This window comes from Grammomys surdaster, unplaced genomic scaffold (assembly GCF_004785775.1).
Source record: "Grammomys surdaster isolate TR1022 unplaced genomic scaffold, NIH_TR_1.0 139, whole genome shotgun sequence".
Lineage (NCBI taxonomy): Eukaryota > Metazoa > Chordata > Mammalia > Rodentia > Muridae > Grammomys > Grammomys surdaster.
In genome coordinates, this window is record NW_021604597.1 from 15,817,145 (window position 1) to 15,841,601 (window position 24,457).

Genomic DNA, 24,457 nt, shown 5'->3' on the forward strand with positions numbered 1-24,457 from the left:
TTAAAGGTGTGCTAGGTTGTTTAAAACAAGCTTTCCTATAGTGAAGGCTATCACCTTGACAGCACTACTAAGTAGGAGGGTTGTGCTGGTTGCCATGGGACACTGTTTGTTTTCTTTACCTGCTTCATTAGCAGAACTGGCCTCCCTTGGGAAGGGACTTCTCATTTTAACAATGCAATATAGAGCAGGGGGTAAAGAAATAGTGTGCAAGAAACACCTCTGGTAACAAGAAATGGTGAGTGGTTCCCAGTGACATAAATGAGGCTTTGGGAGGAAGACATTTAAAACTGTTTCATTATTTAGTTTTCTGTGCATATTTGACCTTATTATATGCCTAGCTATATCAAAATAAGTAATATCTTAATTAAATGTGTAATTGGATATGTAATTTGTATTTCAAAAATTATGCCTAGCAGGAGTGTAATTTAAACTGTTGGATGACCCTCTGTGCAAAGGCAGGGAACCCAAGCTTTGAGGTCAAAAATAGTAACAGATCACTAACAGACATACAGCACCCTTCCTCCATGCTTAGCAAAGGAAAGACAGTAGTCACATTCGTCAATTTTTTCAGAACTAAGCAACCATTACCAAAACTATAAGGCAAATTTGTACTAATTAACTATAAGACTGGCCAGGCGGTGGTGGTGCACGCCTTTAATCCCAGCACTTGGGAGGCAGAGACAGGCGGATTTCTGAGTTCGAGGCCAGCCTGGTCTACAGAGTGAGTTCCAGGACAGCCAGGGTTATACAGAGAAACCCTGTCTCGAAAAACAAACAAAAAAATGAGAATACTTAATATAAATTAAAGAATTATGGTGAGCTGGGCAGTGGTGGTACACACCTTTAATCCCAGCACTTGGGAGGCAGAGGCAGGTGAATTTCTGAGTTCAAGAGTTTGAGAGTTCGAGGCTAGCCTGGTCTACAGGGTCAGTTCCAGGACAGCCAGGGCTACACAGAGAAACTCTGTCTCGAAAAAACCAAACCAGAAAAAAAAAAGCCTTACAAATAAATAATAACACCATATGCCAAAAATAACTATACCCACAGACCTTACAGATAACACTGAAGTTTAGGGTAAATATAAAACCGGCTTTCTGGAGGAAGTTTTTGGGAAATGACCCAAAACATACATATACTGAAGAGGAGCCAACAGATGTGAAAGGGAAACGAAAATTCTGCCCTGAGCTCAAGCTCCGTATGCTCTGCAAAGCAGTCAAAGCTACTAGGAAACTCAAACCTCTTCTAACCTGAGAACCAAGGGCAGAGCTCAGTACTGCCATAGCCATTGGAAGGGTGTGGTTGAGAGTGGGAATGTACAGCATCCTGAGAGGGAGAACTAGGCAGCTTTTTTCTGTGTATAAATTCTGCACACATCTGTATTAGGCTTAACCACCTGTGCATGAGCCAGACTCAGAGAGCAGCTTACTGAAGAGGATACATATAAAGAGTCTACCATTTAAGACAGAATTTGAATTCTAAGGCAACCACATTAATTACCTACTTAGGAAAGATTTATCATTCCTGAAGAATATAACAAAATTCAGAACCTCTACAACATAATAGCCACTTTCTGTATTTTGACTTTATATGACTCATTTCTGTATAAAAGACTTATTCTGAAGTTATTAGTTATTCTCATTCAAGATATTAGCATTAATGGACAAAAAAATTTAAGGCAGTTATAAGTTTATCCCATATATGAAGGAAATATGATTGTAATGAAGGAAAATATATGATGTCTCAACAAAGGAAGTGAAATATATATATAATATATATCAAATAGAAATTCTAGAGATGAAAATTATATCTAGCCGGGCAGTGGTGGCGCACACCTTTAATCCCAGCACTTGGGAGGCAGAGGAAGGTGGATTTCTGAGTTTGAGGCCAGCCTGGTCTACCAAGTGAGTTCCAGGACAGCCAGGGGTACACAGAGAAACCCTGTCTCAAAAAACCAAAAAAAAAAAAATTATATCTGAAAGGAAAAGATTGATTGGGTAGGCTTAGTAGCAGAAAGGAGATGGCAGAAGAGGCATTAAACTTGCATGAGGACAAATACAGAACAAAGTAGAGCAAAATGCAGACTTGGCAGAAATTGATAGTTTTCCTTGATACTACTATCAACAACGTTATTTTAGGAACATGTCTGTTGTAGGCAGAACAGTAGTTTCTGTAAAGATAATCATATCCTAATTCCCAGAACCTGTGACTATATTATCCTGTTGGTCAGAAGTTCCCATTGGTTTTTTGTGCCTGTTTCAGCTGCCCTGTAGTTTAGGACCTTATTCTTATGTGTATTAGATATCTGTTGTTGCAGTAGCATATAGAATCTTAAAGTATATCTTTATAGTATCACATCTTCTGTTGATCAAGGAGCTTAGTTAAGTAGTTCTAATTCAAGCCTCAGGGGGTTACTGTGAGGTTATCACAAATATCGTCTACGTGAGCATCCATCTTCAAGTTCATTCACATGGCAATTGGCTGATTTAGAAAAATGCTTCTAAGTTCCCTCATGTAAACTTCTCCCAAGCCATACCAGCCACTGTACATGAGAGATCACCTAAGAACTCATCGTCTTCAAAATACATAACTTGTGTGACATCCTGTTTTCCATTATATCAAATTTATTGAAAAAACAGGCCCAGAAGTCCGGCTCATGGGCAGAAGAGGTTACATGATGAGGTGAACACTAGGGATTTGACACCATTGGAGTAGTTGTCTAACACACATATTTAAACAATTGCTTAGTACACCAATATCAGATTTACACTACTAACATAATTAAGTTTTAAAATGAGATGAAAAAAAAGACAAAATTACTATAAATAGACTGTACCATACAAGGTCATGATCTGTAATAAAAGCAAAACAACTGGGCTGGGAGGTATAGCATAGTTGGTAGCATGCATGAAGTCCTGGATTGATGCCCAGAACCAAATAAAATTAGGCATAGTGGTAGATGCCTGACACTGGATGTAGAGGTAGGGGGTTCAGAAGTTTAAGGCCATTCTTAGCTATATAGTGATTTCAAGGCCTTACTCTGTAGCATGAGACCCTATCTCAAACAAAACAAAACAAGGATGGTAAAGACTTCAACCTGAAAAATAACAAAGACTTTAACTGTGTGGTTGATATTTTAAAGTGAAAGGGGCAAGACTATGGATTGTTTTTAAAAAATAACTAGATAGACAGACAGACAGACAGACAGACAGATAGATAGATACATATTCTTAATAATCAGCAACAAAAGGCCCATTTTTAAATGGATAGGATATATTTGTGCACTCATTTTGATCACTTATGTAAATGACAAGTAGAAAATCACAATGATAGGATACTACTGCTCAAATAATTTAAATTGGAAAAAAAAGCACTGAATAGTAATAGCAGCCTTTTTGTTTGTTTGTTTGTTTGTTTGTTTGTTTTGTTTTCAAGACAGGGTTTCTCTGTATAGCCCTGGCTGCTGGCTGTCCTGGAACTAACTCTGTAGACCAGGCTGGCCTCCAACTCAGAAATCTGCCTGCCTCTGCTTCCCAAGTGCTGGGATTAAAGGCGTGCGCCACCACCGCCTGGCAACAGCCTTATTTATAAAGACAACCTAGAAATAGTTATGATTATATTATGATATAACTACATATACATACACACTACACACACACACACACACACACACACACACACACATATATATATATATGCTAGATTTAGTTAATATTTGATGAGGCAGGGATAAATTATAAAAAGCATTATTCTGAGTCAAAGAAGCTAACTAGATGTGAAAAATGACACACTATATAATTCCATTATATAGATTCCAAGAAAGACAAAACAATACTGATAAAGCCTGTGATGGATTAATCTGGATTGCTAACATGACTTGAGAAATGCCTAGATTAGTAAGCACATCTTTTTTTTTTTTTGGTTTTTCAAGACAGAGTTTCTCTGTGCAGCCCTGGCTGTCCTGGAACTCACTTTGTAGACCAGGCTGGCCTCCAACTCAGAAATCCGCCTGCCTCTGTCTCCCAAGTGCTAGGATTAAAGGCGTGCACCACCACCGCCCGGCAAGCACACCTTTTCAATGTGGGAAAACACTGCTAATTAAAGTCTGTCTACCATGACAGGGTAGCCTCTGAGCTCAGTGCAAAATGGGAGACTCCTTTGTTAGCAGGTTTTTTTCCTTCTCTGACCTTGTCTAGGGGATTCTAAGCCCCTATACTTGCCTCTACCTAATGAATGTCATGTAGCCCTAATTAGTTTATAGAATTAATTTCCATTCTCCTGACAAAACCTGTTTGGCCAGCACCAGAGATTATTGAAATGCTTCCCCATGCTATTGAGGTATGCCAGGTACTCTAAACCCCCAGTCAATGGATGACCTTTGACCATCTTGGATGTCCCTGCCCTCAGTCCCCCAAAACTTCATAAGCTTTCAATCACCCCAAGTAAAGTTGATCTGCCTACTGACAAGCGTACTAACAAGCGGTCCTAGTGTGATCATTCACATTACGTATTCACAAGGCTTTGGACATCTCTGCTCCCACTGTTCTCATGGACTGTATCAGCAGATGCTCCGCAAGAGTGGGGGAAACCACAAATATCTCATACCAATAGGTTATCTTAACAAAAAAAGAGAACATCTGAGTTATATGACCTCGTAGACCAAGAAAGTCTTAACATGTATCTGCAGAATATTTATTTCTCAGCAACCCATGAAACATCTAAAATAGATTTTATAATAGGACATGAATCAAGTCCTAGCAAATATAGGAAATTAGAATAATTTTTCTAATCTCTGGCAACAAAGGAATAAAAATAAAAACCAAGAGAAAGAGGAACTATAGTACATATACAGACTCATGGAGATTGAACAACAGATTATTGAAAGGTAAATGGATCACTGAAGAAATTAAGAAGAGAATTCTAAGAATTGTATAACCAAAAGAATACAGTACCTCTTAGATGCAAAGAAAACAGCTATAAGAGGGAAATTTATAGTTATAGATGCCTACATTAAAGAAAGAAACTTCAAATAGCTTAGATACACTATAGGGCCTTGGAAAAACAAAAATAATCTAAACTCAAAATTAGTGGATAGAAATAAATAACATGGCAGAAATTAATAAAAAAATGAAAAGGTACAAAGATTCAAAGATTGAGTTCTTTAAAAAGATAAATAAACTTAAAAGATAAGCAAGATCAATAAACCTTTGGCCAAATTAACCAAAGAAAATAGAAGACACTAGTGAAATTAGTGATGAAAAGAGACATTATGCTGGGTGGTGGTGGCGCACGCCTTTAATCCCAGCACTTGGGAGGCAGAGGCAGGTGGATTTCTGAGTTCGAGGCCAGCCTGGTCTACAGAGTGAGTTCCAGGACAGCCAAGACTACACAGAGAAACCCTGTCTTGAAAAACCAAAAAAAAAAAAAAAATAGAGAGAGAGAGAGATTACAACAGATAACAAAGAAATTCTGAAGATTGTTAGGCTGTATCTTAAAGAATTTATTTCCACTGTTAGAAAGATCACATAAAAATGGATTAATTTCTTGACGCTTAAGACCTACTAAAGTTAAACTAATATGAGCTAGATAATTTAAACAGATCTATACTAACTACCAAAATAGATTGAAGCAGAAATTAAAAAAAAAAAAAAGAACTTCAAACTAAAAGCAGTGCAAGCCCAGGTGAATTCAGTACTGAAGGCTACCCAGAGTTATAAGGAGCAACTAACACTGGGACTTCTCAAACTATTTCATAGAATAAAGACAGAAAGAATACTGTCAGACTCTTTTACAAAACCAGATAAAGACACAACAAAGACTAATACGCCAGTCTCTATGATGGACAGAGACACAAAAATTAACACTAAAATTTTAATATTTGCAAACAGAATTTCAAGAACACTTGACAAGGATCATTCATCATAACTATGCTGGCTTCATTCCTAAGATACAAAGGAAGGTCAGACTAATGCAAACCATAAGTTTATCACATAAAGGGATTGAAGGAAAGAATTCACATCGCATGAGATATAGTAAAGGATTTTGAGAAAAGACAACATTCCTTTATGATAAAAGCCCCCAAAGAGACTAGAAGTGGAAGAAATATGTATCAGCATAATAAATGCTATATATGAGAAGCATGTTAGCCAACATCAGAGAAAACCTCAAACCATTTCCACTAAGATCAGGAATGAGATAAAAGTGTACCTTTCTTCTACTCCTATCCAATGTAGTTCATGAAGTAGTAAATAAGACGAAGCATATAAATGGATAGAAATAGGAAAGGGAGAAAGAAGTCAAAGAATCCTAATTTGTTCATATCCTTTACATAAAAGACCATAAAAGCTCTACCAGAAAACTCTTAGATCTAGTAAGCACTTTGAGCAATTTGGACACCAAACTAACATAAAAATCAGTAGTTTAAATGTGTGTGTGTGTGTGTGTGAGAGAGAGAGAGAGAGAAACATGCGGGAAAAAACTAGTAAAACAATCATTAACAATTATCTAAAAAAAAATACTTTGGAATAAATCTAAGAAAGGAATGACCTTTACAGTGAAAACCTCAAAATAGTAAAAAAGGAAACTGAGGAAGGCATTAGAAGACTTCCCACATGAATATATGGGTGACTTAGTATTGTGAACATGACTATATTACCAGGAACAATTTACAGAGTTAGTATAGTCTGCTTTATAATTGTAGTGCTACAGCTAGACGTGGCGCACGCCTTTAATCCCAGGACTCAGGAGGCAGAGGCAGGTAGATCTCTGAGTTCCAGGATAGCCTAGTCTACAGATTGAGTTCCAGGACAGCCAGAGCTACACAGAGAAACCCTGTCTCGAAGAAATAACAACAACAATAATAATAATAACAATAATCCTTATAAAAGATATCTGTGGCTTTGGCTTTGACTATGTAGACATAATCTATACTTTTATGGTATTCATAAACATAAATATGGTCCTCAGTGCTTGTATGTCAATGATCTTCTCTCAGTCAGGAAAGTTTAAAATAGTGCTCTTTTTTTGTTAAGAGAAAGGTAGAGTGTGAGAGAGAAGGGGTGAGATGGGTGCGTGCAGGAGCCTGTAGAGACAGAGGGTATAGTGAGAAGCAGGTATATATGAGAAGCATAAGTTTTCTGGGGATACTGAGAGACAAACCTCAGTCCTCTAGAAGTTGCAGCAAACATTGTTAACCACTGAGCTATCTTTCCAGCCCCAACAAGTATGATCATTTTAGGAGAACTCTTTTCCAAATTTATTTGTGCACATTCAGTTTTTAAAGACAACTTTTTTAGGTTCTTTGGGGTCTGTATTTAGCATGGGGAATTCTTTATTCTTTTAATTTTTAAACTTTATTTATTTATTTATTTATTATAAGTACACTGTAGCATCTTCAGACACCCCACAAGAGGGCATCAGATCTCATTGCAGATGGCTGTGAGCCACCATGTGGTTGCTGGGATTTGAACTCATGACCTCTGGAAGAGCAGTCAGTGCTCTTAACCACTGAGCCATCTCACCAGCCCTATTCTTTTAATTTTTATTTTTATTTATTATTTATTTTTTGGTTTTTCGAGACTGGGTTTCTCTGTGTAGCCCTGGCTGTCCTGGAACTCACTCTGTAGACCAGACTGGCTTCAAACTCAGAAATCCGCCTGCCTCTGCCTCCCAAGTGCTGGGATTAAAGGCATGCACCACCACTGCCTGGCTTCTTTATTAATTCTATAGAATTATGTTGTACACTTCCCAAAATGATCTTCCTGGTAGAAATGTTTTTCTGATGTTTTTACAGTTATAAAATTATGCTGTAGACTTCTCAAAGTAGTCTTACCTTCGAGAAATATTTTTCTGATTTTTTTTCATTTTTTTCTCATCTTAAACTACTTACGATATGGTAATTTATATTTACCATATTTATACATGAAATAATATATTTCATTAGTATAATAAATATAGTGAATAGCAAATAGGATAAGATTTCATTTATATTTATAATTGTATTTATAAATACTAGGTCTTTTATTAAGTAATCTCTTCTAAATTGTAATATTTTGTCTTAACAATTATATTAGCTCATAAGTTTCTTCGTAGTATTTATATGGCAGTTTTTTAAATTATAACATTTAATTTTCCATTCATCTTTATTTTCAACAGTGATTCTTTTCTTGCACACCGAGAAAGTATGCGCAACATGATGAGAAGTTTCTCTGAACCTCTTGGAAGAGACTTGCTCAGTATCTCTGATGATAGAGGAAGAACCCATAATCGTAGAGAACATGATGGTGGTGAAGATTCCTTAACTGTAAGTAATTTTTAAAGACAGCTAGCAAGAAAGTCCTATAGAAACATGATACAAATGTTATAAGTTACATACTGATAGTGTATAACTAATATTTCTGCCATGGAAATATTATATAAAAGGGGATGCATTTTCTAAAGCTAAAACAATGGGTTGTTAATGGTATATGCTTTTAAAACATTTAGAATCATAAGGTTATACAACTATAAGCCATACTAAGCCATTGCTTTTTCCATATTTCTTCCCTGATAACTTCCTCCCTTCCAAGTGATAAACCAAAACCAAAGAGGACTCCTGGTACCACATACTTCTAAGGTTTAAATACTTAAAATATCTAGTATGATGCTTTATCGTCATTGGATCACTCTAGACCTTCAAAACTTAGATTAACCTTTATTTCAGAAGACTTGTGCCTTAGTTAGGGTTTTACTGTGGTGAAGAGACACCATGGCCAAGGCAACTCTTATAAAGGAAAACATTTAACTGGGACTGGCTTGCAATTTCAGAGGCTTGGTTCATTATTGTCATGGCAGGAGGCAAGGCAGCATCCAGGCAGACATGGTGCTGGAAAAGGAGCTGAGAGTTCTAAATACTGAAGGCAGTTAAAAGGAGATTCTGTCTTCCTCAGGCAGCTAAAAGGAGACTCTCTATTTCTTAGGCAGCCATGAAGAGACTCCCTCTTCCATCCTGGGTGGAGCCTAAGCATAGGACCTCAAAGCCCAACACCCATCCTCCTCAGAGGGAACCATTTCCTCAACAAGGCCACACATACTAATAAGGCTACACCTTTTAATAGTGCCATTCTCTGGGCCAAATACATTCAAACCACCATATTCCACTCCCTGGCTCCCATTGACTTATTCAAACACATGAGTGAGTCTATGGGGGCCACACCTAGCTATAACGTAATACAAAATAGTCCATCTTCAAGAGTTTAGTAGTCTATAGCAGTCTCAACAGTGTTGAAAGTCCAAAGTTCAGAGTCTCTTTTGAGAGTCATGTAATCACTTAACTGTAATCCCCTATAAAATCAAAAGCAAAAAGCAAATCATATACTTCCAACATCACAGAATATATATTGCCATTTCAAAATGTAATAGTGAGGAAATACTAGAACAAAGACCAAAAACCAGCTAAGCAAACCCCAAACTCTGCATCTCCATGTCTGATATCAAAGCACTCTTCAGATCTCTAACTCCTATCAGGTTTGTTGACTACAACACACTTCTTTCTCTTTGGCTGGTTCCACTCTCTGTTTGCAGCTTTTCTCAGCAGGTATCCCATGGCTCTGGCATCTTTAATGTCTTGGGGTATCCAAAGCAACTTCAACTTTATAGCTTCTTATTCCAGTGTTCAAGATCCACACATGATCTTCTTTTAGGTTCCTCCAAAGGGTTTGGGTCACTTCCCCACTCTTCCTGGGATTAAAGGTCTGTTGTCTGTAGCACTCTAGGCTCTGGTGGACTCTACTCCACCGCTGCTGCTGTTCTTGGTTGTCATCCAATGGTACTAACATCTCTTAATACTATGGGGTCTTTCACTGCAACTAGGCTTCACCAAAACCTCATAGGCTCTTTTATGGTGCCACGCCTCAAATTCTCTGCATGACCCCTTCAGTCCTGGGCTGTCACCTACAACTGAGGCTTCACCTTCACCAGTGCCCTTTCCTGGTCTCATAGTACCAAGCCTCAGCTGTTCTTCATAACCTTCAACACTATTACCACCTTGGTATTCTCATACATTCTAAGTCCAGCTGCAGCACCAGGTACAACCTTGACTGTTTCTAGAAACACATCTTCTTTGTGCTTTCAGAAAACACTTCCCTCAAGATTTTACCTCAGTGATGTTGGTCTCTTCTTAATCACTGCTAATTTCTCAGCTCAGCAAACCAGCATCAATTGGTCAGTACAGACCTTTCTATTCTTGATTCTAAAGCCAGAGCCACATGGCCAATGCTGCCAAGTTCCGCTGCTTGCTGAGGCTGGAACATGACCTCCTTTTTATATTATTACAGCATCACCAGCTTTCTTTTTTCCAACTCCCTCACTGCCTAAGCTTGGATGTCCCAAAACTTGCTCTGTAGATTGACCTTAAACTCAGAGATCTGCATGCCTCTGTCTCCTGAATGCTGAGATTAAAGATGTGGTCTTGATTTTTCTCTACTTGGAACTTGCTCTGTACTAGGCTGGCCCTGAACTCAGACATATGCTTGTCTCTGTTTCCTGGGATTAAAGGTACGTTCCACCATGCCTGGACCTAAGCTTTTCATGGCCACTATGACTCTAGATCTGGATCAAAAATATGTCTTCCAGCCTCAAGATCTGGGTCACAGGTGTGCCCTCCATTTCTGGATGGCAGTTCAGTCCAGATTGAGTCCAAATGAAAACAATAATCATGTAATAACCAGGTAATAGTAACTCTTAACATGATATAACTATCCCTTGCTCAACTGCAAAAACAAACAATAAGCTTAGCTAGGTGGGATCTTGACGTAAAGTCACCACTTCTTTAATTCCATTTAATATCCTTGAACACAGGATTTAGCTCCATTTTACTTCGCAGTACCCTTTTATTACTTGAACCTTTTAAGCTTACTACAACTGATGAAAACTCTCTTCATGAGAGTAAACTGGAGTCCATGTTGGGGTTTTCTGAGACTTCTTTTATCAGTGTAATTAATCTGAATCTCTTCACCTTAGCATCAGGTAGACTCTTCAAAGACCAACAACAACAAAAAAACCAGCCACATTTTCACCAAACATAAGAATGATCTTGAGGCAACATACTAAGATTCCTCTCCTGAAACCCCTTGAGCCAGGCCCTCAGAATTTAAATCACCCACAACACCAATGTCTTCTATGTTTCTACTAGGTTGGCCCATTAAGCCATACATAACTTAAAATATTCCACTGCTCTTGAAATTCAAAGTTTCAAAATCTACATTCCTCCAAATGAAATCATGGTCAAGCCTATCACAGCAATACTCCAGTCCCTGGTACCAACTTCTGTAGTAGGGCTTTACTGCTATAAACAGATACCATGACTAAGGCAACTATTTATAAAGGTCAATATTTAATTGAGTCTAGAGGTTCAGTCCATTATCATTGTGGGAAGCATGGCATCATGTAGGCTGACTTAATGCTGGAGGAGGAGCTGAGAATTCTATATCTTCACCCAAAGGCAGCTAGGAGGAGACTCTACATCCACCTACACAGTGATACACTTCCTCCAATAAGGCCACATCTATTCTAACAAGGCCACACTTTTTTTTTTTTTAAGATTTATTTATTTATTACATATGAATACACTGTAGCTGTCTTCAGATACACCAGAAGAGGGCATCAGATCTCATTACAGATAGTTGTGAGCCACCATGTGGTTGCTGGGATTTGAACTCAGGACCTCTGGAAGTGCAGTCAGTGCTCTTAACCACTGAGCCATCTCTCCAGCCCCAAGGCCACACTTTCTAATAGTGCCACCCCCTGGCCAAACTATTTCAGACCACCACACTTATATAACTGCCTATTCTCATCAGGATGGGAGAGTAAAAACATTAAATAAAATAAAAGGCGAAGTTTACATATGTGTATTAACTATTTTGGGTTTCACTGCTTTTATTTTTCAGCCTCATGAATGGCAATTACAGAATATAAATCCTTAGGAATTTCTTTTAAGATGGTTCTTGGCAATTGAAATATGTTTAGAATTCAATAAACATGGTTGATCAAAGAATTCTAGATTTTAGATTTTTAGAATTCTAAAATTTTCATATTTTCTAAGCAATAAACTTAAAGAAAACAAAATAGTTTGGATCATGATAAAACCTGATAAATAAAACTGTATGTGCCATTTCAAATAAGAGTAATCACATTTAAGTTACTTTCCTTTTCATTAGTAAATAATGTCATTTGTAAGTGCTATATCTACAATATTATAAATTAATTTTACATATTACATACATATAACTTTCAGTTTAATTCATTTTCTTAAACGTTAATTTTTTAAAAAGTTAAAAATTAACACCAGGAGCCGGGCGTTGGTGGCGCACGCCTTTAATCCCAGCACTTGGGAGGCAGAGGCAGGCGGATTTCTGAGTTCGAGGCCAGCCTGGTCTACAGAGTGAGTTCCAGGACAGCCAGGGCTATACAGAGAAACCTTGTCTCGAAAAACCAAAAAAAAAAAAAAAAAAATTAGGGGCTGGTGAGATGGCTCAGTGGTTAAGAGCACTGACTGCTCTTCCAGAGGTCATGAGTTCAAATCCCAGCAACCACATGGTGGCTCACAACCATCTGTAATGATATCTGATACCCTCTTGTGGGGTGTCTGAAGACAGCTACAGTGTACTTACATATAATAAATAAATAAAAAAAATTTAAAAAAAAAAAAAAAAATTAACACCAGGAAAAATTGACAGTGTAAGAGCACATTAATTATAAATATTGAAAATCATTTGAGAATTAAAATACTTTTTTTTTTTTGGTTTTTCGAGACATAAAATACTTTTAGTATCATACTTTTTGTAACTATAGCAAGCATGTATCTCTTTGGATTTATATGCATAAATAAGCTACCTATAGCTTTCATAAAGTATGCAAGAAGAGGCCATCTTATTACCTTAACTGTTAGTGTATAAATGAGATCTGTATATAGTTCAGCTGGGAATGTATTGAGGATGTTTATACAAATCAGCTGTAAGTTTATTGGTCACCTACTGGAACAGAAATAAATGTCACTTTCACTTTTTACTAAAAGCACTAAATGTTTAACAGAAACTGGAATGAAAAATATGTAGCCAAATAAAGAGATAATACTTCTGTGAAACTATAGTCTGCAAGATTCATTGTTTCAAACTATTTGCATGCAAATATTCTTCAAATTATATTTGTCTTGCCAAAATTTCTTTAAATCAAGAGGAAAACACATAGAAGAAAGTTGCTTGCATAAATGTAATGATTAGATTAAAAAGTAAAGTAAAAAAGTAATTCTGAATATAAAGAAAGTCTAAGACCAACATTCAAATTTATATATAAAATTATTGGTCCCTGATTTTCCTGTGTAATTGGGCTGATATAACAAAATACTTTAGGCTGAATAGCTTTTAAACATCAGACATTTATTTCTCAGTTTCGGTAGGGTAGTAAGTGTGTGTGTGTGTGTGTGTGTGTGTGTGTGTGTGTGTGTATGGGGAGGGGTGCTTTCCTTCTCTTGTGTTTTGGTCCTTACCTTTTGGCTCTGTCCTCAAGTAGAGAACAGGCTCACATATCTATTGAACACTAGAAATATGTCTAGTGCTCAAGAAAAGCAAAATTGGGCAAATGGGATGGCATCAAATTAAAATATCTGTAAAGGGATAATTATAAAACTATGTATATTTAGAACAGAAACACGTGGATGCTCCAATACAATTCTTATTTCTATTTCTAGTAAGCTTCAGGGAATCCATTTGAACCCACCTCTCACAGGTCAAATGGGCTCAATCTAAGTTCTGTCAGTTAACAACCTGTTTCCTTCCCCAACTGCCCATTCCTGAGGATGGATCTATTTCCCTTTCCTTGGTCCTGGAACTCCTCACCCCTCCTCCAACTACCAAGACCATGGGCCTACATGTTTCAAATTACGCCCCTCTCCAAAAAAAGGTTTTTCTCCCTAAACTCCTGTCTTCTAACATCCAGGTATTCTCTCGGAACCTGCATCCAGAAATGCTCCAAAACAGTTACCCACATGTGCACCAGTCTACTATGCTCTCAGACACTTCTACTGGGCCTGCACTGTCCTAGCTGCAGATGGGCCCACAGAACCTGGACAGCAGTCAAACAGCCTTTCTGGACTTGGGCAACATTTCAGCTTTTTGGCCACACCCCAAAACAAAACTGCACCTCAATGTCAATAAGAAGTAGCAATGGACAATTACGGCAACCTTTATTCATTTATAATCAAAAGAAGGCTGGAAAGATTCAGCAGAGAGCCCAGAGGCTACCCTAATAGGCTGGCTGGGGATGGGTACTTATGAAGTCCTAAGAAATGTATCCAGCACACAAGGATAGAGGGAGAGAAGTGGTTTCCCTGTGGCCAGGAAAGTCCACGGCCATCGAGCTGGGGACTCGCCTCCACCTGGGTTTCAACACCATCTAATAGGTTATTTGTCCACTGGTAAAATGAGCCAATTCAAGCTACATTGTATTGTATTATATTAAAGGCAGGTTTATTGGGGCGCTGCTCTCAGGCAGATTCACTGGCTCCAAGGAGTGAGGCTAGGAGAATCGCCATGGGGAGGAAGAGGAAAGAGAGAGATTGCAGCGCCAGAGAGAAGAGGAGCGAGACCAAATTGTCTGGATTTATATAGGGAAGAGCCTGGGGGATTGAGGAGGAAGGGCACCTCAGCCCCTGGGCTGGAAAGTTCAATGCTGGGGGCAGGGTATGCCAGGTAGAGACTGAGGGATGCTGGGAGAACCTGGAAGCCAGGCCTGCTTTGATATGTAAAATATGTACCTCAGTCCCTGGTCCCTGGTTGAAACCAAACAATAGCTACTTATTTGGTAATGATAATAATTAATTGAATATATTTATTTTAATTCGTTATGGGAAGAGTAGTGGATCTTTACAAAATGTAATGACAATAGAAAGTGCTTTAATCCTAGTCATTATACTTTGTTTTAATTAGTTATGAAATGTTTGTCATGGTCTATATAGCAAAGACTTTTTCTTTCAATTTCCTTATTAGAACAGTCATATTTTTAGTAGTACTATGGCTTCTTTATTTTCTGGGCAGGCAGTTGCTACAGTGAGCAATAAGCAGATAATTTTAAAAGTAAACATTGAGTATTTTTTATTAAAAAGTTCTGTAACAGTGGTACGTCTGAGCTACAGTGCATTTTTGTATTTTAGCTATTCCCATATAATAAGTAAAACAAAATTTATTTTATTTTTTTTAGGCAACAAGTTTTTCTCTTGTGCCTTTTGAGAGGTTTGGTGGAATGGTTCGTGTCATGAGAATTACTTTAGCTTTATTTTTTAACAGATACTTTCATTAACTCAAGCAGAGTGAGTTTGCGTGCATGTCACTAACTCCCATAATGGCTTGTAGGCTTTGTACTAGAAACTTCTGTTACATGTACCTGAGTGCTTAGACATAGGTTTTCTAAAGTAGTTATCAGAGTTGTTAGGGTCAGAGCTTGGGCCTGGCAGTATTAACAAGCCAGACTTACCCATTGATCCTCAGTGGGCCATTAAACAGACAAATGAAAAGCTGAAAAAGACAAGATGTATTTGATGTCCTTACATTGGGAAGAACTAAGAGGTCCATAGACCTTCACAACTCCATCTTCAGGGTCAGTTTGTGGGATTTGGGTGGAAATAGAGGGAAGATATATTTATAAGTAGGCAGTCCTAGTCAACATGTGGTCCCATCAGCTCCAGCCCCTCCTGCCAAGTAATCCGACAAGCTGTTATGATTATATGATATCTTTTTCTGGGAGACACATTTCACCACTGGCCAGTACCAGGTTTCAGCATTTTTATTTTCTCACCATGAGGAAAATCCAATTTCTTGGGGTGTTTTTTTTTTGTTTGTTTTTGGTTTTTTTTTGTTTGTTTTGTTTTTTTTCTTTGTTGTTGTTGTTGTTTTTGGATTTTTGAGACAGGGTTTCTCTGTATAGCCCTGACTGTCTTGGAACTCACTCTGTAGACCAGGCTGGCCTCAAACTCAGAAATCCGCATGCCTCTGCCTCCCAAGTGCTGGGATTAAAGGCGTGCGCCACCAACCACTCGGCGAAAACCCAATTTCTTGATGATTATTTCAGTAGCCAAAGAGAAGCACAAATACCTTTTTTAAAGAATATTTTCATTTCTATCAAGACGGTTACAGTAAATCAATCAAAATGTATACTATCAACCTCCAAAAATGGAAAAATAAATGTTGAGGGGACATTCACTTGATTTTCAGAGAGACTCTAACTCTATTTGAAAGCTAGACTTCCACATGCCCGTGATGACTCTACCAGGTGACAGGCAACACACAATATTTGGAAAACTGTTCTGACTTTGTTGCCAAGAAATTCTTGGTTTTTCTTTCTTCTTACACAAGCATAGCTGTTCTCGAGCAGATCTTGTCAACGTTCTGACTACCATCTGCCTTTCTAGTTTCTAACCCCGAAGAGTAATCCAAAGATTAGAATACAGTGAATTTAGAATATTTGTACTTATATTCTCATGAAAAGCTTCTTTTCTTTTTTTTTTTTTTTTTTTTTTTTGCACTGAATCTGAGTTATCAGTGTTTCTAAGTTTGAGATGTAACATTGTTCCTTCCTGAGGAACAAGTGACAAAAAACAGAATATCACAAAGCTATTAATGAGGAAATTCCCACTGTGATACATATAAACATACAAACCCACAACCCGAAAAACTTTTGAGTGTAATGGTGAAGATCAATCAGAGGTGACTTTTTAAAAAATTATGTATTTATGTCGGTGGTGGTGGGGTGTTGTACACATGAATTCAGTAGCCACAGGGCAAAAAGAGAGAATGTCAGATACTTGGAGCAGGAGTTAGAGTTACAGGAATTAGAGAGCTGCTTGGCTTCTGGGAGTTGAACTCAGGTCCTGTGCAAGGGCAGTGCTGTCTGAGTCATCTCTCCCTAGAGAAGACTTTTGAAATCATAAGGATTAGTAAGAAGATAAGAAGGAAGCTTGAAGGAAAAGGAAGAACTCTGGTTTAAGAAAGCTGAGAAATAATATATATGATAGTTATATGCACAAAGCATGTGTTTACGTATAGTATGTATACATAGGTATATAATTTGTATATATGTGTATGCAGTGTAATTCTCTAATTTACATTGGCTGTTTGAGATTTTGTGTATGCTTCTTTTTTTAACAAATTACTCTTATTGTACAGTCCTTAAATTGTTTTTCCCTAGTTGATTACTGCATGGTTATATTACAGTAAGTTGGGAAATATTTTCATCTGTTTTGGGAAGACGTATTTACCTCTTTGTAATTAATATACCTCCTAATATCCTGTAGCATGCAGATATCAACCCTTTTCAGACAATGGATCGGATGATGGTAAATATGCGAAGTGGTATACAGGAATTACAAAGAAACTTTGTAAGTACTAAAATTAAACTGATGAGAACATTGTTTTTAGTTATTGATAGCCTATGTTATAGTAACTTTCAAACATCTTTTTTTAAAAAAATATTTATTTATTTTTATATGAGTACACTGTTGCTGTCTTCAGACACAACAGAAGAGAGAGCATTGGATCCTGTTACAGATGGTTGTGAGCCACCATGTGGTTGCTGGAAATTGAACTCAGGACCTCTGGAAGAGCAGTCTGCTCGCTGAACCATCTCTCCAGCCTCACTTTCAATATCTTTAACCGTAGTTTAAAAAGCAAAAAAGCATTACATGATTAACACATGCGATACTTATGTATTTTGTACCTGAAACAAATGTTTAAGTGATTATTTTACATCAGGATATTATAATATCAGCTTGCTGATATTTTCTTATCAATATAATATCTTATATCTCACTTATTTTACACCCTATAATCTGAAGTTATATTAATTAACTTATACAATTAAAAAATTACAACCTCAATATGTTCTTCTGAGTCTGTTGTAAATGAACATTTTCTATAAATTTTCATGTTTTATTATTACCTCTTTACTTCAAAAACTCATTGGATGCTAGCAACTGAGCTTTAATATTAAAAACTCTCTGAAAACAGAAATGGTTTGTATGCTATATTAGATCCATATACTCTAAACATTTTAAACAAATGCTAATACTTCTACAGTCATTCTTCTAATAGGATAAAACAAGTAATTTGGTTTGATCTGAAGGTGACCTATTTCGTTCCAATATCTGTTAGAATTCTATGGATCATTTAACAATGCCAAAATCTAGGGCATTAGTGGTGGGTTTTGTATCAATCTGATACCCAAAGAAAGTATGAAAGTTCCTGGTACATACCTAATTCACTTAATCTTGGTTGGCAAGGCTGTACAAGAAATAACCTTTGCCTAGGGATTCTAGTATCTTTATTTAAATATAAGCCACACAAAACTCAGATGATGTGAATCACTTGTTATTCTTTACAGGAGAAGTAGAAATTAGCAGTAAAAATGGAAGTAAATTGGACACCAGTTTCCATTTGGATTAACTGTATAGCTAATATTGTTGCTTCTTGGCATTCAATCTTCTTATTTGACTAGAATCTTAATTTACAACTTCCTTTGTCTCTAGGGCCAACTTTCAATGGATCCAAATGGGCATTCATTTTGTTCTTCCTCTGTTATGACCTATTCCAAAGTAGGAGATGAACCACCAAAGGTTTTCCAGGCCTCAACTCAAACCCGTAGGGCTCCAGGAGGAGTAAGTTTTTATTATTTTTCTAGGTGAAGTCTTACTGGGTAGTCTCAGCTATCCTCAAACCACCCCGAATCGTGCTTCAGTCTCATAAGTCTGAAATTGCTGGTATGAACTATCATGCCTGGCATAGAAGAGTTTTAAATATTCTTAGTGTTTTGGTAAGTTATGGAAAAAATATGTTGTCTAACAGTGGCAGGGACAGGAGGGAGGCAAGGTGATAGGATGCTCATCACTATGGAAAAGGGGAGATTTGCCCCAAGAACTCCGAGGAGATGGACGTAAGGAGTCAAGGAAAGGAAACCATCCATGTAGCTAAACCAGAGTTAGAGAAAAAAGGGATAATACTTTAAGAGCAAATCAGAGAACCAGCTGAAGTTTATGGCCTAGACATTTATTAATAAATAATTAGTCTCAGTTATTTCTGGGAATTAAGTGACAGGGAGAAAAAACAAATTTTTAAATACTGACCCGTAGTAATGAAAGTTCTTGGCTTCTACAAACTGATATGAAATTTCATTACCTTGTAGGTTACAGTAAGATTCTAGAATCACTGAAAAATAACTATAAAGTAATTTAGAATTTCAATTCTGACATACAAATATACCTATTAGTGATCTCTTTGCATTGTTTAGCAAATTCGTTGCCATTTTAGTTTGATGAACATAGTGAAGTCTTAAAGTAAGCTAACTGTAACTATTGATGTCAAACATAAAAACATATTAGTAATATTTGGTTAGCATAAACATTCTAGTAATACTTCTGTGAAGTTGGTAGGTAGGAGTCACGGGGCTCAAGCCTTTCAACACAAGCGATGAGTAAGTAGTTACACTTATTACCTTCTATCCATTACATTGCAAAGACAATGTTGAAGAGTTTATATAACTTATTCTTATTTTTATAATTTATTTATGTAACAAAGTTTGATAATATTGTTTTAATATTTCATTGTGACTTGGAAAAGGCTAAAATATAAATGGTTGAAGAAATGTTAGTGATTTTATTACAAAACCAGATCGATAATAGCACTGAATATAGTTACTCATTTTATTATACAAAATAATGGACATTGGTGCAGGAAATCCACAGCTTTGCTTCATAAACAGACCTGACGAATATGAAATGGAGTCCATTCTGATATAGTTAACTAAATAACTAAATAACTTTCACTGTATTTTTAAAGGTAAAAGAAACCAGAAAAGCAATGAGAGATTCTGACAGCGGATTAGAAAGAATGGCTGTTGGTCATCATATCCATGACCGAGCTCATGTCATTAGAAAGTCAAAGAACAGCAAGACGGGAGATGAAGAGGTCAACCAAGAGTTCATCAATATGAATGAAAGTGAGTCACTGCAAACACAAAAACTGTCAAAAGTTACAATAGTAGCTACATTTCTAGAACTTCATGAATTTTAATTAAGATAGCTTAAAAAAATGTGAAGAAAAATTTTTGTCAAAGTTATAAATTGTGGTTCTATCATCTAATACACATTTTACAACAAATTATAATTTGTTAATATGAGATGTCAATCAGTTTTCTCATAAGATGATAAAATTAAAGATTTTGAGGGTTTTAGTAATATCAGTAGGCAAAATGTGCTTTTTAATTTTTGATTGTCAAGAAGCATACTTAAAAAGTTTAAAGGAACAAATAAAAATAAATCATAACTTCAATTCCAAAGAACCACTCTAATTTTGATGAATTTCTTTTTAATAGTTTTATGCATGTATAAACATCTTTTCAACTTGATTATTTTGCTATTCTACAGTTTGTACAGATAATTTTAATTTCTAGTATACATAAGATAACATACATAATACTAAGCAAATCTCTGTTTTCTAGGTTTTTATATTCTTCAATGCATTTAAGTTAGTGTCTAACTTTTCTCATATTTTAAATTATGTTAAAATCACTAACATTATTGACAGTATTCATTTTGTCTAAACATTAATCAAGCTTTTATGCTTTAATCAAAATTAAATCATTGAAATGTCAGTACATTTATCTTAAATTTTGAGAAAGTACTTTTTTTTTGAGAAAGTACTTTGAATAATGTTTTATCATAGTAAAGAGCTTAAATTAATGCATCATTCAGAAAAAGAAACTATATTTGAATTAGATAAAAATTACTCCTGGTTATGTGGCACTTATTACCAAACATAACAGCTCAAGTTTAACCCTCAAGGTCCTACATGGTAAAGAAGAGAACCTACCTACTCTTTGAAGTTGTTTAACTTCCATGGCTGCGGAGTGTACAAGCCAAAACACATACACAAACATACACATAGAAATAATAACTATAATAAGGTATTCTTATGCCATAAGAGGAAAGCCAAATTTGAGCTTTCTTTATTTTAAACATTGTGGTCTTATTAAAATATGTACTGAGTCGCCTAGAGCTCTAGGTTAGTCATTAAGACTACATGCTACTCTTACTGAAGACCCTAGTTCGATTCCCACTATCAGGATGTTGTGAGCAGAGGACATTGGCAAAGTCTTCTTTCTCAAGTTCAAGTGTGAATGCTTACAGTGTGTACAGAAGCTAGCAACATCAGCCCCCTCCTCCTGGATGTTTTTATAGAGTTAGACTACTTGTCTACAGACAACCTCTTGTGGATACTAGCTAACCCCTCCCACTGTGCTGCTCAGTAAAAGCAGTGAGGTTCTAGGTTCTTGTTTGGGGGTAGTTGGTGCTACTCCAACAGAGTGCTTACACTCCATCTGACCCCAACTTTTCTGTATGTGAGTCTATTTGTCATTTCTTTATTCCCTTGCAGGCCCTAGTCAGGGTTTCAGGGCCATCCTGTGTGGGATGCATCATCAGGTGGCTCACAAGTACTTTTAACTACGGCACCAGAGAGATGCCCCTGGCCTCCAAGGACACCAGCACTTACATGTGCTTATCCACACATATACATATAATTTTAAAAATAAGTTATATACATATATATCTATGTAGATATGTACATTGAGTATTTTGTAATTTATGTTGGAAAAATCAAGTTTAAGATATTTTTATAAAGATAATCTAAAAGGCATTTATGTGTTGTTTTTATGGAAGTTAGTTTACCTAGTTCATGACATCATAAATTGAGTGTTAGGAAATTGACACCAAGCTTAAGAAGTCATTAGGAACATAAAGCACTGAATAGAAATGCAAGCTACTGAAGGAGTGTCTAAGAACGTAGGGAACATTATAGTCATTGTAAAATGATTCAAAACATCATGGCCGTTATGAGGTGATTCAAAAGATTTCATGAATGAGTATATGGAATCATCTAGTCCATGTAGAATAATAGGATAATCAAGAAGGTAAATGAAAAACCATATTATCAGTAACCATACAGTGAATAGGAGGGAAATATTGCAGAAGCTTCTGCCTTTGTTGAAAGGCTAGGCTACATGAAGTGTGTAGTGGCCCACGGCAGTACTGACGGAAGAAACCTTAAGTACTTGTTCTGCTTATTTCGATATTTAATACAGGTGATGCTCATGCTTTTGATGATGAGTGGCAAAATGAAGTTCTGAAGTACAAGCCTATTGGACGATCAGGAAACACTGGAATGCGAAGCGTGGGTCACGAGCATCCAGGGTCTCGTGAACTCAAAAGAAGGTAAAGACTATTTCTAAAAACAGTGCTTTTAAAGAGATTTACAAGTTATGTAGATTAGGTTGTAGAGATAGCTCATTCAGTAAAGGTTTTGCCATGTAATCAATGTGTAATACTCAAAACGGACATTAGAAAGAGAAAGTAGCCTGACATAGTAGCATGCAGCTGTAATCCCAACACAGGAAGAAGAGACAGACAGATACCTAGCTTACCTTGTAAGTCAAAGCCTAAACAATGGTAACCAAAAATGACCTATCTAAGTGCACATACACACCAACATGAACCTACCCGTACATATGTACTCTCATCCTCATACACAAACACAATGAAAGAGTATGTTTACCTCTTTACAAGTTCTTAAGAATATCCAAGATGTATCTTTTATGAAAAAGGAACTTTATATTGAATCTAAATAGTCCATACAAATTAAAATTTGTTTCTGAAGTTTGATACACAATACTATTACATACTATGAAAGCATTTTAAATTCATTTATAATTAAATGCTAAATTTTGACTTGGTAAGAAAGTTAAGTTTTAAAAATACAAAACCTTTTCGCTTACACTATCTATATAAATATCTAAACCTTGTGTGAGATGAATGACTTTGAGCATTTACATTAGGATCTGTTTTATAATATAATCACAGTATATAAAGTTTCCTTAGGATTGTTATCTAAGCTGGGCAGTGGTGGTGCACGCCTTTAACCCCAGCACTTGGGAGGCAGAGGCAGGCGGATTTCTGAGTTCAAGGCCAGCCTGGTCTACAGAATGAGTTCCAGGACAGCCAGAGTTTTCGAGAAACCCTGTCTCAAAAAACCAAAAATAAAAAAACGATTGTTATATCTATTTTTTACTGATTAAGTATAGTTCTTAAAATTTATAGCTTTTATACATTTAGTACATATTCTGAAGTTAATTCTTGGGAGCTATGACCTGACTCCCAAATTCTTGAGGGAAACTTCAAGTTTCTTGAAACAGGATAACTCTTGAAACAGAAATCCAGAGAGTCTAGGGTTGGAGAAGGCCTCATGGAACCAGTGCTGGACAAATCAAAGTAATTCAGAAGCCTTGTATAAAATCCCATGAGCTGGCATAGTTTCTTTGAAAGTACTTGTTTAGGAATTTAGAGCCTGAATACTTTCTATAAAAAGACTTTAAAACTTGCCTCTATCTTTTTGGTTAATATTTGTCTTACATTGTTAAAAGTTTAAACACAAAATCTAGGTCCCAGTTAGAGAAAGTCTGTTCATTTCAGATGTTCTGTAAATCTATGGCCCTAGCAGCTGCATTTTTCTCTTAGTAGTTCTCTCCAGTAGAATTTTCAGAAGTGAATTTCCACGTGAGGAAGTGTGCTGGCCAACATGTTAACTGTCAGATATGTGTGACTACTGAGTCCCTTTGACACTTGAGTGGCACAACTCAGGAGCTGAATTAAGTATAAATATTACTTACGGCTACCTTTTGTTTTTTTTTGTTGTTGTTGTTGTTGTTTTTTGTTTTTGATGTTGTTGTTTTTTCGAGACAGGGTTTCTCTGTGTAGCCCTGGCTGTCCTGGAACTCTGTAGACCAGGCTGGCCTCGAACTCAGATATCCGCCTGCCTCTGCCTCCCAAGTGCTGGGATTAAAGGCATGTGCCACCACTGCCCGGCTATGGCTACCATTTTTAATAACACTCTTTAAGCTGCAAGTGATTCGGGTAGTTCTTAGGTAATAGCTCCTAGTTTCTTATATGTTCAATAAAGTAGTTGTCCAGAGTTATTAAGGAACTTTAAAGATATTCTAAATTACAGTGGCTTTTAACTTATTTGCAGTGACATAAATCATTGACTATTTTTAAATGGTATTAATATTTATATGTATATTTCTTAGAGAGAAAATTCATCGAAATTCAGCCATTGAGAGTGGAAGAAAATCAAACATTTTTGTGGACAAACTCAATGTCAAAGGATCACCTGTGAAAATCACCAAAAAATAAATAGCCGTGCATTTCATTTGTTTAGTTGGTTATTTTAACAAAGTAAGTCATGGCATGGTGCTCAGTAATACACAAAAGACCAATCTCCTGTTAAATCAGTGCTGTACTTTGCAACTTTCTTCTGAATGTGAATGTTCTTGTAAGTTTTAGCTTTACATTGTTCATACTTTAGGAATAAAATTTTGATGTTCAATAATA

At 36.5% G+C, this 24,457-nt stretch overlaps 1 protein-coding gene across 2 annotated transcripts in view; it reads left to right on the forward strand.

The window, feature by feature from the left end:
* Positions 1-24,457, forward strand: part of Mlf1 (myeloid leukemia factor 1) — a 25,601-nt gene extending 1,144 nt beyond the window's left edge. Inside the window, exons 2-8 of one of the 2 annotated variants that reach the window (XM_028763609.1) lie at positions 8,152-8,299; positions 15,229-15,273; positions 17,318-17,401; positions 18,548-18,676; positions 19,854-20,013; positions 22,156-22,285; positions 24,154-24,457. In XM_028763609.1, coding sequence (XP_028619442.1) covers positions 8,152-8,299; positions 15,229-15,273; positions 17,318-17,401; positions 18,548-18,676; positions 19,854-20,013; positions 22,156-22,285; positions 24,154-24,259 — 802 coding nt within the window. In that variant the 3' untranslated portion in view covers positions 24,260-24,457. The remainder of the gene's footprint in view (positions 1-8,151; positions 8,300-15,228; positions 15,274-17,317; positions 17,402-18,547; positions 18,677-19,853; positions 20,014-22,155; positions 22,286-24,153) is intronic. The other variant, XM_028763611.1, reaches the window with a different exon arrangement.